The 16,612-nt window shown below is 42.2% G+C and overlaps 1 protein-coding gene across 2 annotated transcripts in view; it reads left to right on the top strand.

Annotated features, from left to right (window-relative positions):
• The window catches only part of ctnnd2a (catenin (cadherin-associated protein), delta 2a), a 245,157-nt gene that overhangs the window by 161,712 nt on the left and 66,833 nt on the right, over positions 1-16,612 (top strand). For both annotated transcript variants that reach the window (XM_030099690.1, XM_030099689.1), the window contains exon 13: positions 8,132-8,264. In XM_030099690.1, coding sequence (XP_029955550.1) covers positions 8,132-8,264 — 133 coding nt within the window. The remainder of the gene's footprint in view (positions 1-8,131; positions 8,265-16,612) is intronic.

Genomic DNA, 16,612 nt, shown 5'->3' with positions numbered 1-16,612 from the left:
TGTCAGCTTAATGCCCTATTCGATTAGGCCTCCAATTCTGTGTGTTCAGCTAATTGCAAGGACTAGTGCCGGCATTTGTGTTTTCCTTACCCTGGCAAATTGCTCCATGGCCCTGCACACTAATGCTCCCCTTCACCAGCAACACCCAGGTCAGCCTCACAGAGCACAGGTACACACTGACACACAGATTCACCCTTGCGCTCTGCTACATGACAGCTTCTACATATTAAAGTTTACACAGTGTTAGTTGACAGATTTGTTTTGTCCAAATTGAAAAGTTTTTTCCTTTGAGTTACCCCAAACTTGTCCAAGAAAAGATAAACTTACCTAATACATAAAAGAAAGGTTATTACTTTTAAAGAAACAAGTCAAAAGTTACTTTGTTCTATTGAGGCCTGAGTTTGTCCAAGTGTATTTTCTCTGACTCTCTGTCTTTGGTTACCCCGGTACATTATTGGATAACAGAGCTGGTTCACCAACATCAAAGCTCTCGTTCAAAGAACAACGTAAAATAGATAAAATTATCCACCATCTTCTCCAAGAGAAGCTTCAGATTTCCTCTAAAGTCCTCACTGCGTCTCGCCTGCAGAAGAAAAACTCTCTTCAAAGGTCTTTTCTTCTCCCTCAGATTCCACCAAAACTTTTGGTTGGATATCACAAAGCTGGTTTTGGCTACGAGATAAGTGAAACTTGGTTAGAAAAAGAAAAAAAAAATCCCCTTGTTGATTTCACTGCTTAGATAGCAAAGCTTTAGATGTCCTGCATAAATCAAGTGCTTCATCTTGAAATCCCCAATCGAAGTTGATATGCTTGACCACGCTGATTTGTACTCCACGAACTGAGCATGTGGCTTTACCTTTGACTTAACTGGAAATCCATCTTCTGTTAAAAACTCTCCATTCCACATTAGTCTTCCTTTTAGTACCGTGAGATTACATTCTTTTTAAGGGCTAACTTGTGCTTTATTAACCAAAACATTAGAGAAAAGTGCAAACGCTCGCATGGCCTCGGGTACAAACGTAGACATGAAAGAGTGTTCAAAATATAATCAATGGCAGTCGTTTGGCTCTGCGTTCTGCATTTTATGGCATTAGGGATTTCTATAGGACTTGGAAATCCTATTTTTCAAACTTGTCAGCCTCAGAGCAGACATATCCTTGTGCATTCTTGGTGCCGTTCTCCAGATGTGTAGGAAAAACGATTTCTTTTTAAATTGGTTCTTTCTGCATTTTTTACAAAAATACAATTAAAATTTGCACAATTGATGAATTTTTACCTTTCATAATCTTATTCTTATAATTCAGTTATTTAGCACAGCAATAAAACAAATAGTCTTTGATATTTGTCGCAAAATGCACCCAACAAAAAAATCAGAAACTATTAGAATTGCTCAAGTTTTCTTTGAGTTTGCTAATGACAGACATCGCACTCATCTCCTGCCTTTTCTGCGCCATCATGCACCCTTCTGTTCAATTCAATGTTAGACTCATTCAGCACCATTCATGCCTTTCTCTCTATCCTTTGTTCACTTTTATTCAGCCTCCTGAGTCTCCTATTCCCAGCTGGAAGATGCCATAGAGAAGGTGTATTGATTTTTTTTTTTTTTTTTTTCGTTTGTGTGGATGCTGCATGGGAGAGTGAAGGGAGGGACAAAAAAAACGGCAGACAGTGAAAAGCAAAGAGAAAGAGGGCGAGAGAGGAGATGACCAATAGGGATGGTCATCTGTGCCAAACAAAAGGAGAAAAAGGACAAAGTCACATGTGGCTCCTCAGACTGAGGTGAGCTGAGCTGCAGAAGAGAAGGGAGGAGTTCCACTCATCCTCCCTCCATCCCATTCATCATTTCTCTCCCTTCCGCTCACTGGAACACGTTTTGTTGCTTTTATTTATGGCCTCTCATTTTCTTCTCTCACCCACTTTTTTCCTCTGTCTTTCTTTTTATGGTTTGCCCTCGGAGTGGAATTAACTGCTCGCTCTTTCCTCTCCGTGGAGAGAGGTGATCCATGATTACCAGGGTCATTTCCATTTGCCCATCAGTGACTGGGGAGCAGTGAGTAAGAGAGAGGGGGATGTAACCGAAAATGAGGTGTTTCAGTTGCAGTTGACTCGCCGCAGGTTTTTGCCCACTTTTTATTTCTGGATGGGTTTCATCCCGGGGCTCCATCCACCTATCTCTATCGATCCATTTGTCTGCCCAGCTATTACGAGCATCACCCTCTCTCTTCCCCCACTTTTCATTGATCCTCTTTACTGTGCCTGTGCGTGTTTTCTTTTTTTGTTTGCTTCTTCCAGCTGCAGCGGAGCGCTTACACAGAGACGTTTTGAGCCGAAGAAAAGAGCATGGACAAAACCAACAATATTGCTAAAGGCCGCAGAGGCCAAACCTACAAAGAAAATCCAATACAGCTGATAGTGTAGTCGTTTGTCAAGTGCTCTGTTATAAATGCACGGGGTTCCTAAAGCCACTCCGGTTCAGTTGCGTGTCTTTTCCTTAATTATTTTGTGTAAATATATCTACCACATGTACTGTGCAAAAATTCCTGCATTTACAGTAATTACTTTTCAGGCCTCAGCTCTCCTGGTTGTTACTTCCAGCAGTCCTCTGCCAGGACTCATGTAATATGAGTAAAATCGACTTTAAAGTGTTTTTAATTTAATATGGAAATAATTTATGATGAAAACATGTCTTTCCTGCAGTTGTATTTTTTGTTATCCTCCATATAAAATGAAGAATAATACACAAAGAAGTGAAGAACTACAGCATTATCTATGAAAAATACCCATATTTGGTTGACCATGTTTGCGAGATCTCAAGATATCTTCTCCTTTTCTGGCTCTGTGGCCAAGCAGAAACTTTCAAGTATTTGTCTGGAAGGGTTTGTCTTTTTTTCTTTAGCATCTTAATGAGATCGCACATCTAATTACAGAAGCTGGCTTCACATTTATAGTCGCTGTCTGTGCATCGCCACATCTCCACCTGCATCCTGTTGTCTGGCTGCTGTTTATCCCAGAATTTGTTGAAGACTTTGTTATTGAGCTTCCCCCCCTTTGATGCACTCTAGCTGAGGAGCCTTTTTACACACACACACACACACACACACACACACACACACACACACACACACACACACACACACTTATGTGAGAAAGTAACAGTCCTTTCAATGTATAATCCTGTATTGGGAGGTGAAGGATTTCAAGTGCATCCAGATCATTTTCAAACAAAGCACCGTTTGCCCGGGTAGATCAATTTCTCACTTACTCTCCATAAGCTTTGAAAGAACATATAAAAGTATTTTAAAAAAATAAATCATACACATTTGGCAGAAAATGAGTTTTAGGGGGTAAAAGCCAATAGATTCAGTCAGAATAAAAGAAGGCGGCGAGGAAAGGAATTAGTCTGAACTGCTAGAATGACATTTTTTGATGAGTTCACAACTTGCTCCTCTGTGAAAGTCAAACTCTTTTTAGATCTGCGAAATGAGAAGTGCTGTCCGGCTCTCGCTTTCCCCACGGGCCCTCTTTCTTTTGTCACTCCCTCTTGTCTTGTACTGTCTTAAATGCACTGATGAAGATTGATGTTCAGGTCTTAATTAGCATCTGCTTTAGTATGCACACTGCCATTCGGTCCAATCCCGATCCTCCAATCAGTTAACAGACATGACAGGCCTTGTCCAATCAGATTAGGGCCAGCGGGACAGGCTTCCTGTGTGGAGCTGTCACTCCACATGCGCTGTGGACCCTGCTGATGGATGCGATTTGGGCTTGGAGGACTGAATCATTCAGTTTTCAAACGTCTGCAAACCATTGTGCCTCAGTTAGGCAGTGAAGATAAAGAATGACGTAAGATTAAATCACTGAATTGTATTGGACATATATGGTGAAATAAGATGATTTTGTGTCTTTTAAGTCATGAAATGTTTACTATGTTTTTTACACAAAAATATTAGCATTTTTTGAAAAGCTTTAGAGATTTGTGTTTGTGCTCTGACCTGTGGTGTCCATGTGCTTTTAGAGACTTTTTTTCCCTGAATCTATTAAACAGTGATGGGAAGTAGAGCTTGATGAAATAAACTGGAATTCCTTTTTGAATCCTGGAGGTGACATGGCAGCGCTTTTGTGAAATTGATCTTTCTCTACTGTAAATCTCACGCATGCTTGGTCAGTTCGACATCTGGGGTATTTGCCATGTACAGCATCTGTGAACATGCATTGTGTGTGTGTGGTTCCTATGAATAATGCGGAACATGATACCACCTCTGCAGGCTTGACTCACTCACCTGTTGCCACATCTCTTCAATGCCGCACCAGTTCCATAAAAGGTAGAAATGTTAATCTTTTGGCAGATTTCGCAGATGAACCATAGCACATCATTGCTTCTGAAATGCTCCTTTTCTACTTCACTCACATTACTGACCTGTTAACATCTGAGCTGACTGATAATGTTCTTCCAATACTTTTAAATTGGTACTTCCAGCCTTTTTATATGAGGTTGTAGATGACTTCTCCCATATTGTGCCTTCTATGTGTATAAAAGAAAAACCAGAGAACCTGTTTCTCTTGATGCAGTTTTCTCTACATGTCCATCAGCCTGTTTTTGACGTTACTTTACTGGTTGTGCATCCAGAATCTGTTGAACCCTCCATACCAGAATCAATGCACAAGATCCACAGTGCAAGAGAACTGGAGCTGCTCACTTTCCAGCCCTATGATGCGATACAGTGAACTCAAATTCTGTTTAATATAATGTATATTTCTCTCAATCAAGGTTACTGGCTTCACCTCTCGGTGGTTTTATCCGTGTGTGTGTGTGTGTGTGTGTGTGTGTGTGTGTGTGTGTGTGTGTGTGTGTGTGTGTGTGTGTGTGTGTGTGTGTGTGTGTGTGTGTGTGCTCTCAGTGGTCATGATGAGGTTTCAGATAGAAGCTCGACTGTCTCATGAGACCTGGACATGAAAAGAGTGAGAGATGAAGAGAACTTTTATATATATATAAAATAAAATCCTTTGATAATCCTTGTATTTTCATGTGTTGCACTCCTCCACCTCATTTACCTCGCTCTTGTGTGTGTGTGTGTTCGTGCGTGTGTGTGTGTGTGTGTGTGTGTGCATCAAAGCCTCAGTATCACACTGAAGTCTTTTCCTCTGTCCCAGTTATATCACTCTGTCTCTGCCTCCACCCTTTCTCCACCAGCCCCCCTGCCACCTGACTTTTTTTTTCTCAGTATGTCAAACTCCTCTCCTGCCTCGACTGCTGCCTCCAAAAAAAAACAAAAAAACAAAAAAAAAAAAAAAAAACTATTTTGCTGCATCACACCTCCGCACTCCTCAAGCGATGGCAAAGTAACCAAGAACATGAAGGCCTGAGCCACAGCGGTGCCACCTAATTTATTCTCCAGCCCACTTGAATCAGCACCATTGAGTGGTAAACAGAAAACTGAAGACGAAGAGGAAGAAAAAAAAAAGTCATCAAATTATGCTGTTTGGAATTTCTTACCACACAGTTTATAAAGAGGTAACATGTAGACTGTGGCAGATAAGCAGTAGCATGTTGTGGTTGGAGATTCCTCAAAAGCTGTGTGGGTATTTAGTGTGAATCCTGCAGTTTAGTCGGCTCGGCCTCTTTGATCAGTTTTCCCTTTTCGCAGGCTGCATTCCTCTCCCTGTTCGCACCCTGCTGCTTCACATCACTGGCATGTTGCCGAGTGGTGCATATACCCGGGCTATGGTTCTCATTAGCACCTGTGTTGACATGACTGGCATCTCATCTGAGGGCTGTTTTCCACTTTGCCTCCTCTTCTTTTTTTATTTCCCTGTCAGCCTCCTCTTGCTTGCTGTACCCATGGATGTGGACGGACACCCCCCCCCCTTTAAGTTTGTTTCCTCATTCTTATTCTCCCTCTGTGTTTCACCGGCTCCCTCTTTTTTCTTCTTCTTCTTCTTTTCCTCTGCTCCTCTCACTCCGTCTCTCTCCCTACCAGGGGTTTTTAATTAATGGCGAGCCATGATGCTTATCTTATCAGCAGATCACTCTGCTTTCTATTAACTACACTGACAGAGCTGGGAGGCTTCAGGGGATGGATGACACACACACACACACACACGCACACACACACACGCGCACACACACATGCACACACACGCGCACACGCGTACACCAGTCATGCACATCTTCTGATACATTCATCTGCTGTAGTGGAAAGTGTAGACACAGATGAATATAAAAACATGTGGAGACACACACGTGCACACACACATACACACACACACAGCCAATTGTATCCACATAAACACACATCATGATCTTATCTTAATCTTGCCACACACCCATGCGCACACATAAATAAACAAACTGCCCGATGGTATCTGGCTGTGTGATTTAAGGAACGTTGTTTGAGGGTCTCTCCTCCTAAATCCCCTAAATGCCTTGGGAATCCCTCCCTCTCCCTCCGTCTCTCTATCTCTCCTCCACCTCCCTCATTCAGTCCTGCACACTTATCACTCAGCAGATAAAGAGCCGTCCACGCTGGAGCTTGCTTTATCTTCGAGAGCCATGTTTACTCCCCGTGAATGCTCTGCTTTTCACAGATGTTTCGTGGACTGCCTCCTCTTGATCCGGCAGAGATGAGAGCGCCGCGGAGAGGCTTCATTTTCTGCTGTTAAAAAAAAAACTTCTGATGCGCGCGTATCTCCAACAATCCTCTACCCCATCAATTTTAACTCCGAGGCAGGTCAATTGTCCCGTGCTCACTGCATTTTCATGTTTGGTCCGGCTTGGCCGACCCGGGAGGCAAAAATAAATCAGCGTTTTTTTTCCGTGACGGCTTGATGAGGATTACAGTGAGTTGCATTTTGCCACAGAACTGTGAGCACGAAGGCAGAAACAACAAGATCAATCCTCAAACGCCGCAAATCGATGGGAGCCGCAAAATTTCCACATCGGTTTTCGTCAGATCACTTTGTGAGTTGACATTTTTCTCGACGGACTCTTAAAAAGAGAGCGAGATGGAAAGTGAGAGAGGAACAGTTCAGGGAGTGTTCAGTGGAGGAAATGTTACAGTAGACGGTGGCAACGCTCGGTTGTGCTCCTGTGTGCACGTATACAGTCGCCCCCACACTTTCTTGCACTCTCATAATTTCCTCATTTGGGGAGACCGTGGCAAAACAATTATCAGCGGGGGCTAATACAATAAAGGAGACTGTTTTCTGGGTATTACCGAGGGACAGAGCATTTATTTCACTTTGTCCACTGTGTTCATAGGAGTGTAAACTTCTAATAGCTGAAACTATAGAACATAACTCACACCACTCACGCTGCAGACAGCATCCAGGCAGTAGTTGCGCTGTGCTCTGCAATTCTTCAAAGTTTTTACCTCTTTTTTTTTCTACTGTTCCTCCTTCCAGTGTGTGTCACCACCGTCCATTTGAGTTCCAGCTTCACCCAACTCAGCACCACGAGTTTGATGGAGTTAATCCCAGCTGACCTTGTTTGGCGACAGGTTACAACGTTCACAGGGCAAACAGAGAAACAGACAGTCACATTTAACTCGAGGGACGATTCAGAGTCATCGGCGTGTTTTTTAGGACGGCAGGAGGATGCCGGAGTACTTGTGAAAAATGAAATAAGAATGTTACTGTTTTATGACTGTTTTTCTGTCTTATTCCACAATTTAGTTGTTAGTGTTCATGGGGGCCCTCCGCTTAACCTGCCGGTCCTATTTTTAGACGCTCTTTTATTTCCTCTGCCTGTGATGGATGGAGATGACAATATTTTGGCAAATTGGCCATTCAGTGAGCGATTTGCATCATTTCTGTCCCACTGTGTTGTTTAGCTTGCAAAGCTATCACAAATAAGAAGATGTTTTTTTTGTTTTTTTTCCATAGAGAAAAGAACAGGAGTGTCCTTTTGACATTTAAATCTCCGTCCTTACTTCAGATCGCCTTTTCTTTTCATACCGCCGGTCTTTCTCTCAGTTTGCTGCAATGTGAACAAGTCAATGATTTTACTGTTTCATAGAAAGTGAGTCTGATTTTATTGGCCTGCTTTGAGGTATTCGCTCGCATGTGAGCAAAGATGCTTTTGTTCACACGCTGAAGGAATCAAAGTGTCTCCTGTCTGCTTGTCTGTCCGCAGAGAATTTGGGTGGAGAGATCCGGAGCTGCCAGAGGTGATCCAGATGTTGCAGCACCAGTTCCCATCGGTGCAGTCCAACGCCGCAGCCTACCTACAGCATCTCTGCTTCGGAGACAACAAGATCAAAGCTGAGGTTTGTGCATTTGTATATTTTTATGTTGTGTACAGTTTATTTGATAAAGGTTAGTGCTGCAGAGAAGGGAATGATTGTAACCATGATAATAAAATCCAAATGTGCGTATCAGTGCATAAATGAATACTGTTCCACAAGCTGCTGTCAAAATTACACATAGGGAAGCGTTTCAGAAATAATGCATTAACTAACGAGTTCCACGCTGAGGCTTTGCATGATAAAACTTGATGCAATCTCCATCCTCAAGCTGTGCTTCCTGCTGAATTGAATCTATAGAGACAATAAAGCCCAATTAGTCCCAAAGCGGCATGTTTTTTTTTTCTGCAAAAGCAATTTTGCAGGGGAGCTCTCTGAAGCTCTCTAATAAACCCTTTAATAAAGCCAGTGCCACTCGAAAACAAAGGCTGTGGCATGTGCAGATGCACTCATATCAAGACCTGTAGATCCCCACCTGTCCTGCACACACACAAATACACACACATGCACCGGTGGCCATCCTACACTGCCTCAGAACCAATTTACTAGTACATGCAAGGGAGGGCATTGGCGTTTTTTTCCCCCCCTTATCAAATTAACTACAGGAGAGACAGTCAATAGCAGTTACTGCCACCTCATTGAAAAATGGCAGCACGTTGCTGTCATACGCATCCGCACACAAGCACAATGGAGTGCACGCCGAATTTATATGCACCTATGCAAACGGGCATGAAATACCGTTCTACTAGTTCAATATGGAAAATGAAAAATAAACAAAACCAAACTGAGAAATGAATATTTACTATCTGCAAAATGAGACCCAATTAAACATGTAAACATGAAGAAAACTAATTTTCATTCAAATTGACCCACTTACTCACACCCACACGTAGACACACATATACAAACACCAAAAATGCAATCACACTTCCCAAAACATCAGGGTTGATTCCACTCCCCCTGCTCCTCTGAAAGAAACCTGAGTGTTCAGGTCTTCTGTAATGGATGTAATTATTGCCTGAATGGCGGTGTTCAGCAATGGAGAAAATAACTACTGTGCGTTGACGGGGGACGATTTGACGTGCCCTCATCGCTCAGTTTGATTGTCTCTCCCCGAGCCGAACACCCCTCGAAGCACTATTTACACATAATGACGCACCAGTCAACCAAATTGGACACTTTCTGATGAAATCAGTTAAAAGCACATATGTTCATATATGAAGGAAGCCTCTCTGCCATTTTCATATTCACATCTGCAGAATTTACATGACAATAACGCAGCAGTTCTAATATGATGCTTTGAAATAAGAAGTGCCTTTAATAAAAACAGAAACAGCACAATGACTGATGATCTCTGTGTCCGATATGAAATATTAATTTGCTTGAAAGTGAACTTCTGATTGGGAAGGAAGATAATGCAGAACCGTTTGAGAGAGTAATTTGTTTTAGCTGATGGGGATGTCATGAAACCTTTTCTGTTTACTTCTTTTTACTATTATTCATCGAGATGGTACCTTTATAGAGTATCGCGTCTTCACATCGCACCTTGAAAATTGATTCAATTTCTCAGTTTTCTTATATATTTTTTATATGCATTTTCACACGAAGATTGTAAATCTGTGAGCTTCTACTGTCATCTTAATGACGAGGAGTAATTTAGGGAGCCTCACTATGCTCGCATGATTTCCTCTCAGATCTTTTTTTATTTAGCTGTCTTAATTGAAATTAAATTTGAAACTGATTTAAATAAGTTTTTGAACAAAATAAATATTTTACGGCTTCATTAGCGAGTCTTCATTTCTGTCTTCGAACTTCAGCTAAATGTAATCAAAATATCTTTTTTGTTCAGAAAACCTTTTAAGAATCTTGGTTCATCTTCAAGGTTTGTGCAGCATTTTCCCTTTCAGTTCAGTTTTGAGAGTTTAAGATTTCTGCATGAATAGTTTTCGCTTGTTTCCACACAGATGCTTGGAAACATACTTATGTATGCAAGGACAGCAGTGTGCATTAGACCTGGAATCACTATGCCGTGAACGATCCAAACACTTTGCATTAATCTTTAGATGAAAGACCCGCAGGTGTTCAGGGATTAGTCCAACTTCAATCTATCTACATGTATCAGTTCTTAAGTGATCTGCTCTCCGCCTGTAATTTCTTCACTTGATGGATTTCTGTAATATTTCAGTGTCGATTCATGTTTCGCTTCATCCAAGAGAAACACAAAAGCGGCGTCCTTGTGCTCTTAGCGACATTTTAATGTCGACAGAAGCGCTGATTGCAATCTACTCCCATATTTATCTTTTATACCCATTTTATCCAGACTAATATTCCTCAGTTACTTGATGTACAAATTTAAATTATTCAAAAATGCAAAACATTGTGATCACTATTTATTTATTTATTTTTTTATTTTTTTAGATGGTTTCCTTGGTGTATGTTTCTTTTTTTTTTTTAATTGGTTTTCTTGGTTAGATTTGTTTTGCTGTGGTCTACATCCTTCCTGTTACCTCATAGTGGCTTCTGAAGGGTGACAACAGTGTTTTTGACCATACCATGCGTACATGCATTGACAATACGTTGGGTTTTTTGTGTGTATTTAACTTCAGAACTTTATTTAGTTTTATCTAATGCTTAGTTGCGTCTGTTTTTTATTAGAATTTGCTATTTTGATTGTAATCGAGTGGTGAGGATTTTAATTTCCTTCAGAAACAACGAGGTATTTACCCAGCTAGGTTTATTATTTTCATCATGTGGAAATATCTGTTGCCTGCACCAGTATTTCTGGTATGTCACCCTGCTATCAGTTTTAAATTTTGCTGTGTGAATGTCAAACTGGTGCTGTGCATGCATGTGTGTGTGTGTGTGTGTTTGTGTGTGTGCATGCATGCGTGCATTAATCTCAAGGACTGACTGTTTTAAAAACTCCCCAGTAGCAGTAGTTGAATATGCATTACATTCTCAGCTAAGGTGACAGACAAACTACCCAGGGATTCATAGCTAAACAGATGTCATAAAAGATTATATAATATTATATATAGCAGCCGATGCATATTATTTTCTTTCACCCAGGCTGCTTTCTTAGAGAAGATGTTCTCTGCATAGAAATGGGTTTCCTGTGGGACATGAGTGTCAAACATACAGCCTGTGGGCCAACACACAACCCACAGGAGAGTTAAACACGGGCCATGAAGTGACCTTGCGGTGTGGAATAACTGAGGACAACTGCTGTTCCTAATGTGTCCACTGGGGGTAGCACCGAGAATCCCAACCGAACAGCAGGAAGCTTTATCGAGCTTCAGTGGCTGCGTGATAAACATGTTTCATACATTTGCTTTAGAAGGGCTCACACAATACAGGTTCTGCAGACTCATGATTCCTTCTTTGTTTCACAGCAGTTATTCCAAAAAAGTCTCCATTAAACACACAAACAGTCGGCTTTGTGATGTATTTCGTCTGTGCTAACCAGTGCCTCCCATTTCAAAATGAGATTCGTCTTTTTTTCAAAAACTCGACAGCTACTTTTATAAAATAGTAATCACCGTTAAATCAAGTAAAATGATGGTAATTTTAAAAAATGTGGCAGGAAACTGAGATATTACTTGATAATAGTCACCCTGAGTCTTTGTTCACGTCACATGTCTTCCCAGAATGATTACATCTAATAACATCCTGTGATGTAGAGCCAGGTTGGGATTTTCTGGAGAAATGGAGGGGAATAGAAGTAGTGAATTATGTTGAATACTGGATATTGAGTGATGTTTGTAATGTTTATTTTTTATTGCTAGCATAGAAACAAGTCTGTGAGCCACAATAAGCAATTGTAATCAAGACACTTATGATGGTCTTACCTTAGCTTTTTGTCTGCCTCATATCATTACATTCATTGTGGATATACATTTTTTCACCTGCTCTTTAAACCCTCCTCATTGTTTTGAACAAGAAAATGTGGATCACATGGTTCAATGCTTTTATCAATGCATCGTTGAAACCCAGATAAATACTTTGAACCATCCCCCAAAAAAAGCATTGAATAATGAGATTAAAACAAATTAAGGAAAAAAAGATGATTCTTACACTGGCAAAATAAGAGCGGAGAATCCGAGCCTGTATGAGAAGAGCCTTCTCATTAACGCAGATTATGAGAGGAGATAACAATTTATTATGAGCATTGATCAAAAGACTTTTCACTTATTTTTAGTCAACCAGACAGACGCAGATGGCACGGCACATATTGTGCAGCCAAATACAGCCACAGCAGGGCTGCTATTCATTGCTAAAGAGACGCTCTGTAGGAGAAAAGAGAGGGAGACGGGAAGGAACAGAAAGAGAGCTGGAGAGAGAAAGACAAGTGGACAAAAGGACAGACATCAAAAGGGAACGAAAGTGACGTGGAGACAAAAATAAAAGGAGGAAAAATACTACTCATTATTTTCTTGGATCATGTAAGAAAAATCTTTCTGAGGTTTTGGGAGGTGTCAGGAAGGTGGATGAGTGTGAACAGGTGAGGTGTGTGTGTGTGTGTGTGTGTCATAGCAAGATGATGTTAATCTAAGGTCATGTGCGCGCACTTGTGTTTTTGTTGCCCTCGCATATGGTTCTGTCACGTGAGAAACACAGAAAGAGCTGGAGAGAATGTAAGCGTCAGCGTGCGTGTGCATACGTGCACGTGTGCGCTCGTGTTTGTGAGGCGCGGCAGATGGGGGTCCGCTAACAGCCGAGCCCACAGAGACAGATTGGCAAATTCATCTTTAGCATCATTCATAGCTCATATACGTGCACATGTGCGCGCGCGCGCGCACACACACACACACACACACACACACCTCTCCCAATACACTTCACACATGCGTGCACCTGTTATATGTACTGCAGTCAGCCACGCTGACATGGCAGCTCATACATTCCCTTTAGGCAAGCCATAACAAGCGTGCGCATGCACATGCACACACACACACACACACACACACACACACACACACAGTCAAACTAAAGTTCAGTTACATCAGTAATTCATTTTCGGCAGCAGCCCTGTCGATATCCATTTATCCAACGGACCGGTTGAAGGGGGAGGAACGTGCCCTCCTGTCGTCCCTCTCCCTGAGGCCCCCACCCCTCGCCACCTCTCGCCACCCCTCCCTTTGTTAAACATATCTGTTTGAGGCAATTCATCACAAAACGCTTCTCCCACACTGTTTTAATATCAGCTACCTCCATCTCTGCATCTCGCAATCCTTTTTATGACGTTTGAGATTCATTACAGCATTACTGCTTGAATTATAGTGGATCAGATTTTATGGCTCTCGTTAGAATTAAGTATAGTCCCACATTTTTCTGACGGTTTTTCTTCAGAGAGAGCCTATGGGGGGATTCTAGTTTTACATTTTCGAGCCACGAACTGTGCAAAAACCTGCAAATTAACTGTTCGGCAGACATCAGCATGAAAGGTGAGAATCCAAAGGAAATTGTGGCGGGTGTGGGTTTTCGTCCTTCTTTGCACACTGCACACTTACCTGATAACTTTGAACCATTGTGAGACTGTTGAAGTTGTTTCCTCTTCACCAATCATGTAAGTGCTGCATTCGTAGTGGTTCATAATTGAAACATTCCTTCTTTTGTTGACACCAGTGAGGCCTAAGAGTTTGCCTTAAGTTTTCACATTTTCATTTGCAAAGTTAAAAAAAAGCATTAAATATTAAGATAATCTCTACATTATAAAGCAGATTTGAACTGACCATTGCTTCTGTAGTAAGAGCCTTTAATTTGATATGTTTGTGAGAGTCATTGTGTCCACCAGCAGTTGGCTTCACTGTAATCTTTTGGAAATTCAGGGAGTAGAGATGGTGTCCGGAGGCTTTCTTAGAGGTATTCAGGGAATCTCGAACATAAAGTTTTATTGCAGCGTGAAGGGTTGTTTAGTGACATATCCACAACTCTTGTTCCAGTTTGAGTTTCCTCTCATCCAAGCTTGACACAACGTCGTAAAACATCCATTGAATACTCTATGACGTGGAGGTTTTTCACCACAGAGCACGTTACTGTTGACAACCGTGAGAATTAGCTGTGTCCTTGCCTCTGCACAATATTAAGTGTCCACAGGTTAATGCTTTGTTCAGCCCAGTTTAGAGCACTCAGGAGAAAAGTGTTAGCCCAGGGCCAAGAACTCAATTAGCCGAAGGTTGAAAGGCTCCAAAATGCAGTTAGCCCTAGGCTAAGAGTTAGAAACAAATGTGTGTTTGACTGTGTGTGTGTGTGTGTGTGTGTGTGTGTGTGTGTGTGTGTGTGGGGGGGGGGGGGGGGGGGGGGGGGGGGGGGGGGGGGGGGGCGTGTGCATGAAAGGTTGAGGGCCCGACGTATCGCCGCTCTGTTTGCACATATGCAAACCGGGAAACCGTCAGCGGAGCGCCGCTGATTAGTGTTGATGTTTCGTGTGCGGTGACTCAAGCAGGCTTGTTGAGCGTCCCAGGTATGTGTCACCCATGTGCCGCTCTGCCAGCTGGTGTCACGCCAAATTTCGGTAAGACAGTTCAATATGTAGAGAAAGATAATAGATATTAATTAGGACTGTTCAGTCTCGTCCATCCGTTTTACACTGACGGATTTAAAGACGGTTAAATAAAATGTGTCAGTATTTTAATCCCAACATGTTTGTACTTGGATAAAAGGAAGGGATGCTTTTTTTTTTCTGGCCAGGATCTGGAGTTATCAACATGTACCCTTCTATTTCATTTATCTGAATTTCAAAGTATCAGAATATCAGAATATGTTACACATACTTAATTACTATCTACTGGACTTCATCAGAGTAGATTTGAAAAAAAAAGTGTCCCCCCCCCCACCCTCCCAGTTTCAATAATTATGAACATCTAAGAGTCAAGCGGTGTGGCACACGCTTCAGTTAGATCTGTTTTATTTAACCTGTCAATATTAAAGTTGAGTATATTTACATGCAGGAGCTCGGCGGTGTGCGCCGCCTGCGCCGTGAGGGGGCTGCAATTCTCGGCAGTCGTGCAGAACTCGGCGTAACACCGGCAGCACCTCTGATTCCCACAATCCCAGCTGTCACCGCTGTTAACTGTTACCACGGCAATACTGTCGCTATGGGTTACCAATAGCCGTGGCCGCCGCGGAACAACGGGAGACAAAGACAAATCAATCTGCGCCTCTAATCTTCTTTACATGGAATAGCGGAATAGGCGCGGAGGTATTGGCAAGCCGTGTAGGTAGCTCAGAGGCAATACAAAGTAATAGGACTACGACTTTCATGGGATAACAGATTAACTGTGACATAAACATAAAGAGGTGGAGGGGAGAGGTGCAGGGACCGGCTCGGGAGAAGCCGAGGGGAGCCGATGGGACTGAGGTGAGGAGCAGAGGTACTGGAGGATAAATTGTGTTGAGGAAATTCTTTGGCCAATCAAGTAAAGTCGGCTCTCCATTTTTTTTTTTTCCATCCCTTAATCCGTTTTAATTGAATGGATCAGCAAAGTCATTTTGCTTGATAAACTCCTACTATGCCGTAAAGCACCTACAGCCAATTCCCCGCTTCTGTCCGCTTTCACCTTCGTTCACCCTCTCTTCCTCCTAAATGTGAAGGATAGAACTTGCTTTGCACTTTTCACCTGAAAAACCTTTTTTTTTTTTTTTTTCCACATAGTCATGTCAGAAGTGTGAGGATTACACAGAAGACTGAACAGCAAGTGTCAAAAAAGACCACAGAAAAGGTCTCGCGGTCGATTCAGGGGACTTTTTTCTCCGTCAACTCATCCGTGTGTTCAAGTCCATTCATGTGGTGTTGCACATTTACAGAATCACCTAAAGTAACTGCAGAATACAACGCCAGAACAATAAAGGAAGTCTGAATACACAGTTAACTGTGAAAAACTGAGTAACTTTGCTGCTGCAGTTGTGTCAGCCCCCTCCCGCATTAGTTGCTTTATCATTTGATTACAATTTCCAGTTTCTCGTCATTATTGTTGCTACACCTCAGCCGATTGGACCGACCCTGTCGGAAGCTGTTTGGCCCCTCAGGCCGACGAAGATCCCTGCGGTGGAGAGGAGATGTGGGAGGGCTTAGAAAGCACCAGCACTGGGAGAAGGCAATATGTGCTGCACAGTGGGGGGAAGAGGCTTTATGTGTAACGCCAGAACACCCTCATTGTGATCTCCACTGGGCTAATAGTCCTGACTGCCTCATCCTCTCCAAGAATCAAGCTATAATCATAAATCTGACACTGATTGGCCTGCTTTGTTTTGTTTTGGGTTTTATTTTTTTTCCCCACTCGCTGTGTGTATGCTTGTTGTCTGTGTGTATATTTACTCAGTCAGCTATAAGGCTAAAACAACTAGTCACAATTTATTTGCTTTTACCCTCC

The sequence above is a fragment of the Salarias fasciatus genome, chromosome 9 (assembly GCF_902148845.1).
Source record: "Salarias fasciatus chromosome 9, fSalaFa1.1, whole genome shotgun sequence".
Taxonomy (NCBI): domain Eukaryota; kingdom Metazoa; phylum Chordata; class Actinopteri; order Blenniiformes; family Blenniidae; genus Salarias; species Salarias fasciatus.
The sequence above is the reverse complement of the archived record's forward strand: the minus strand, read 5'-3'. Positions and strand labels throughout refer to the sequence as shown.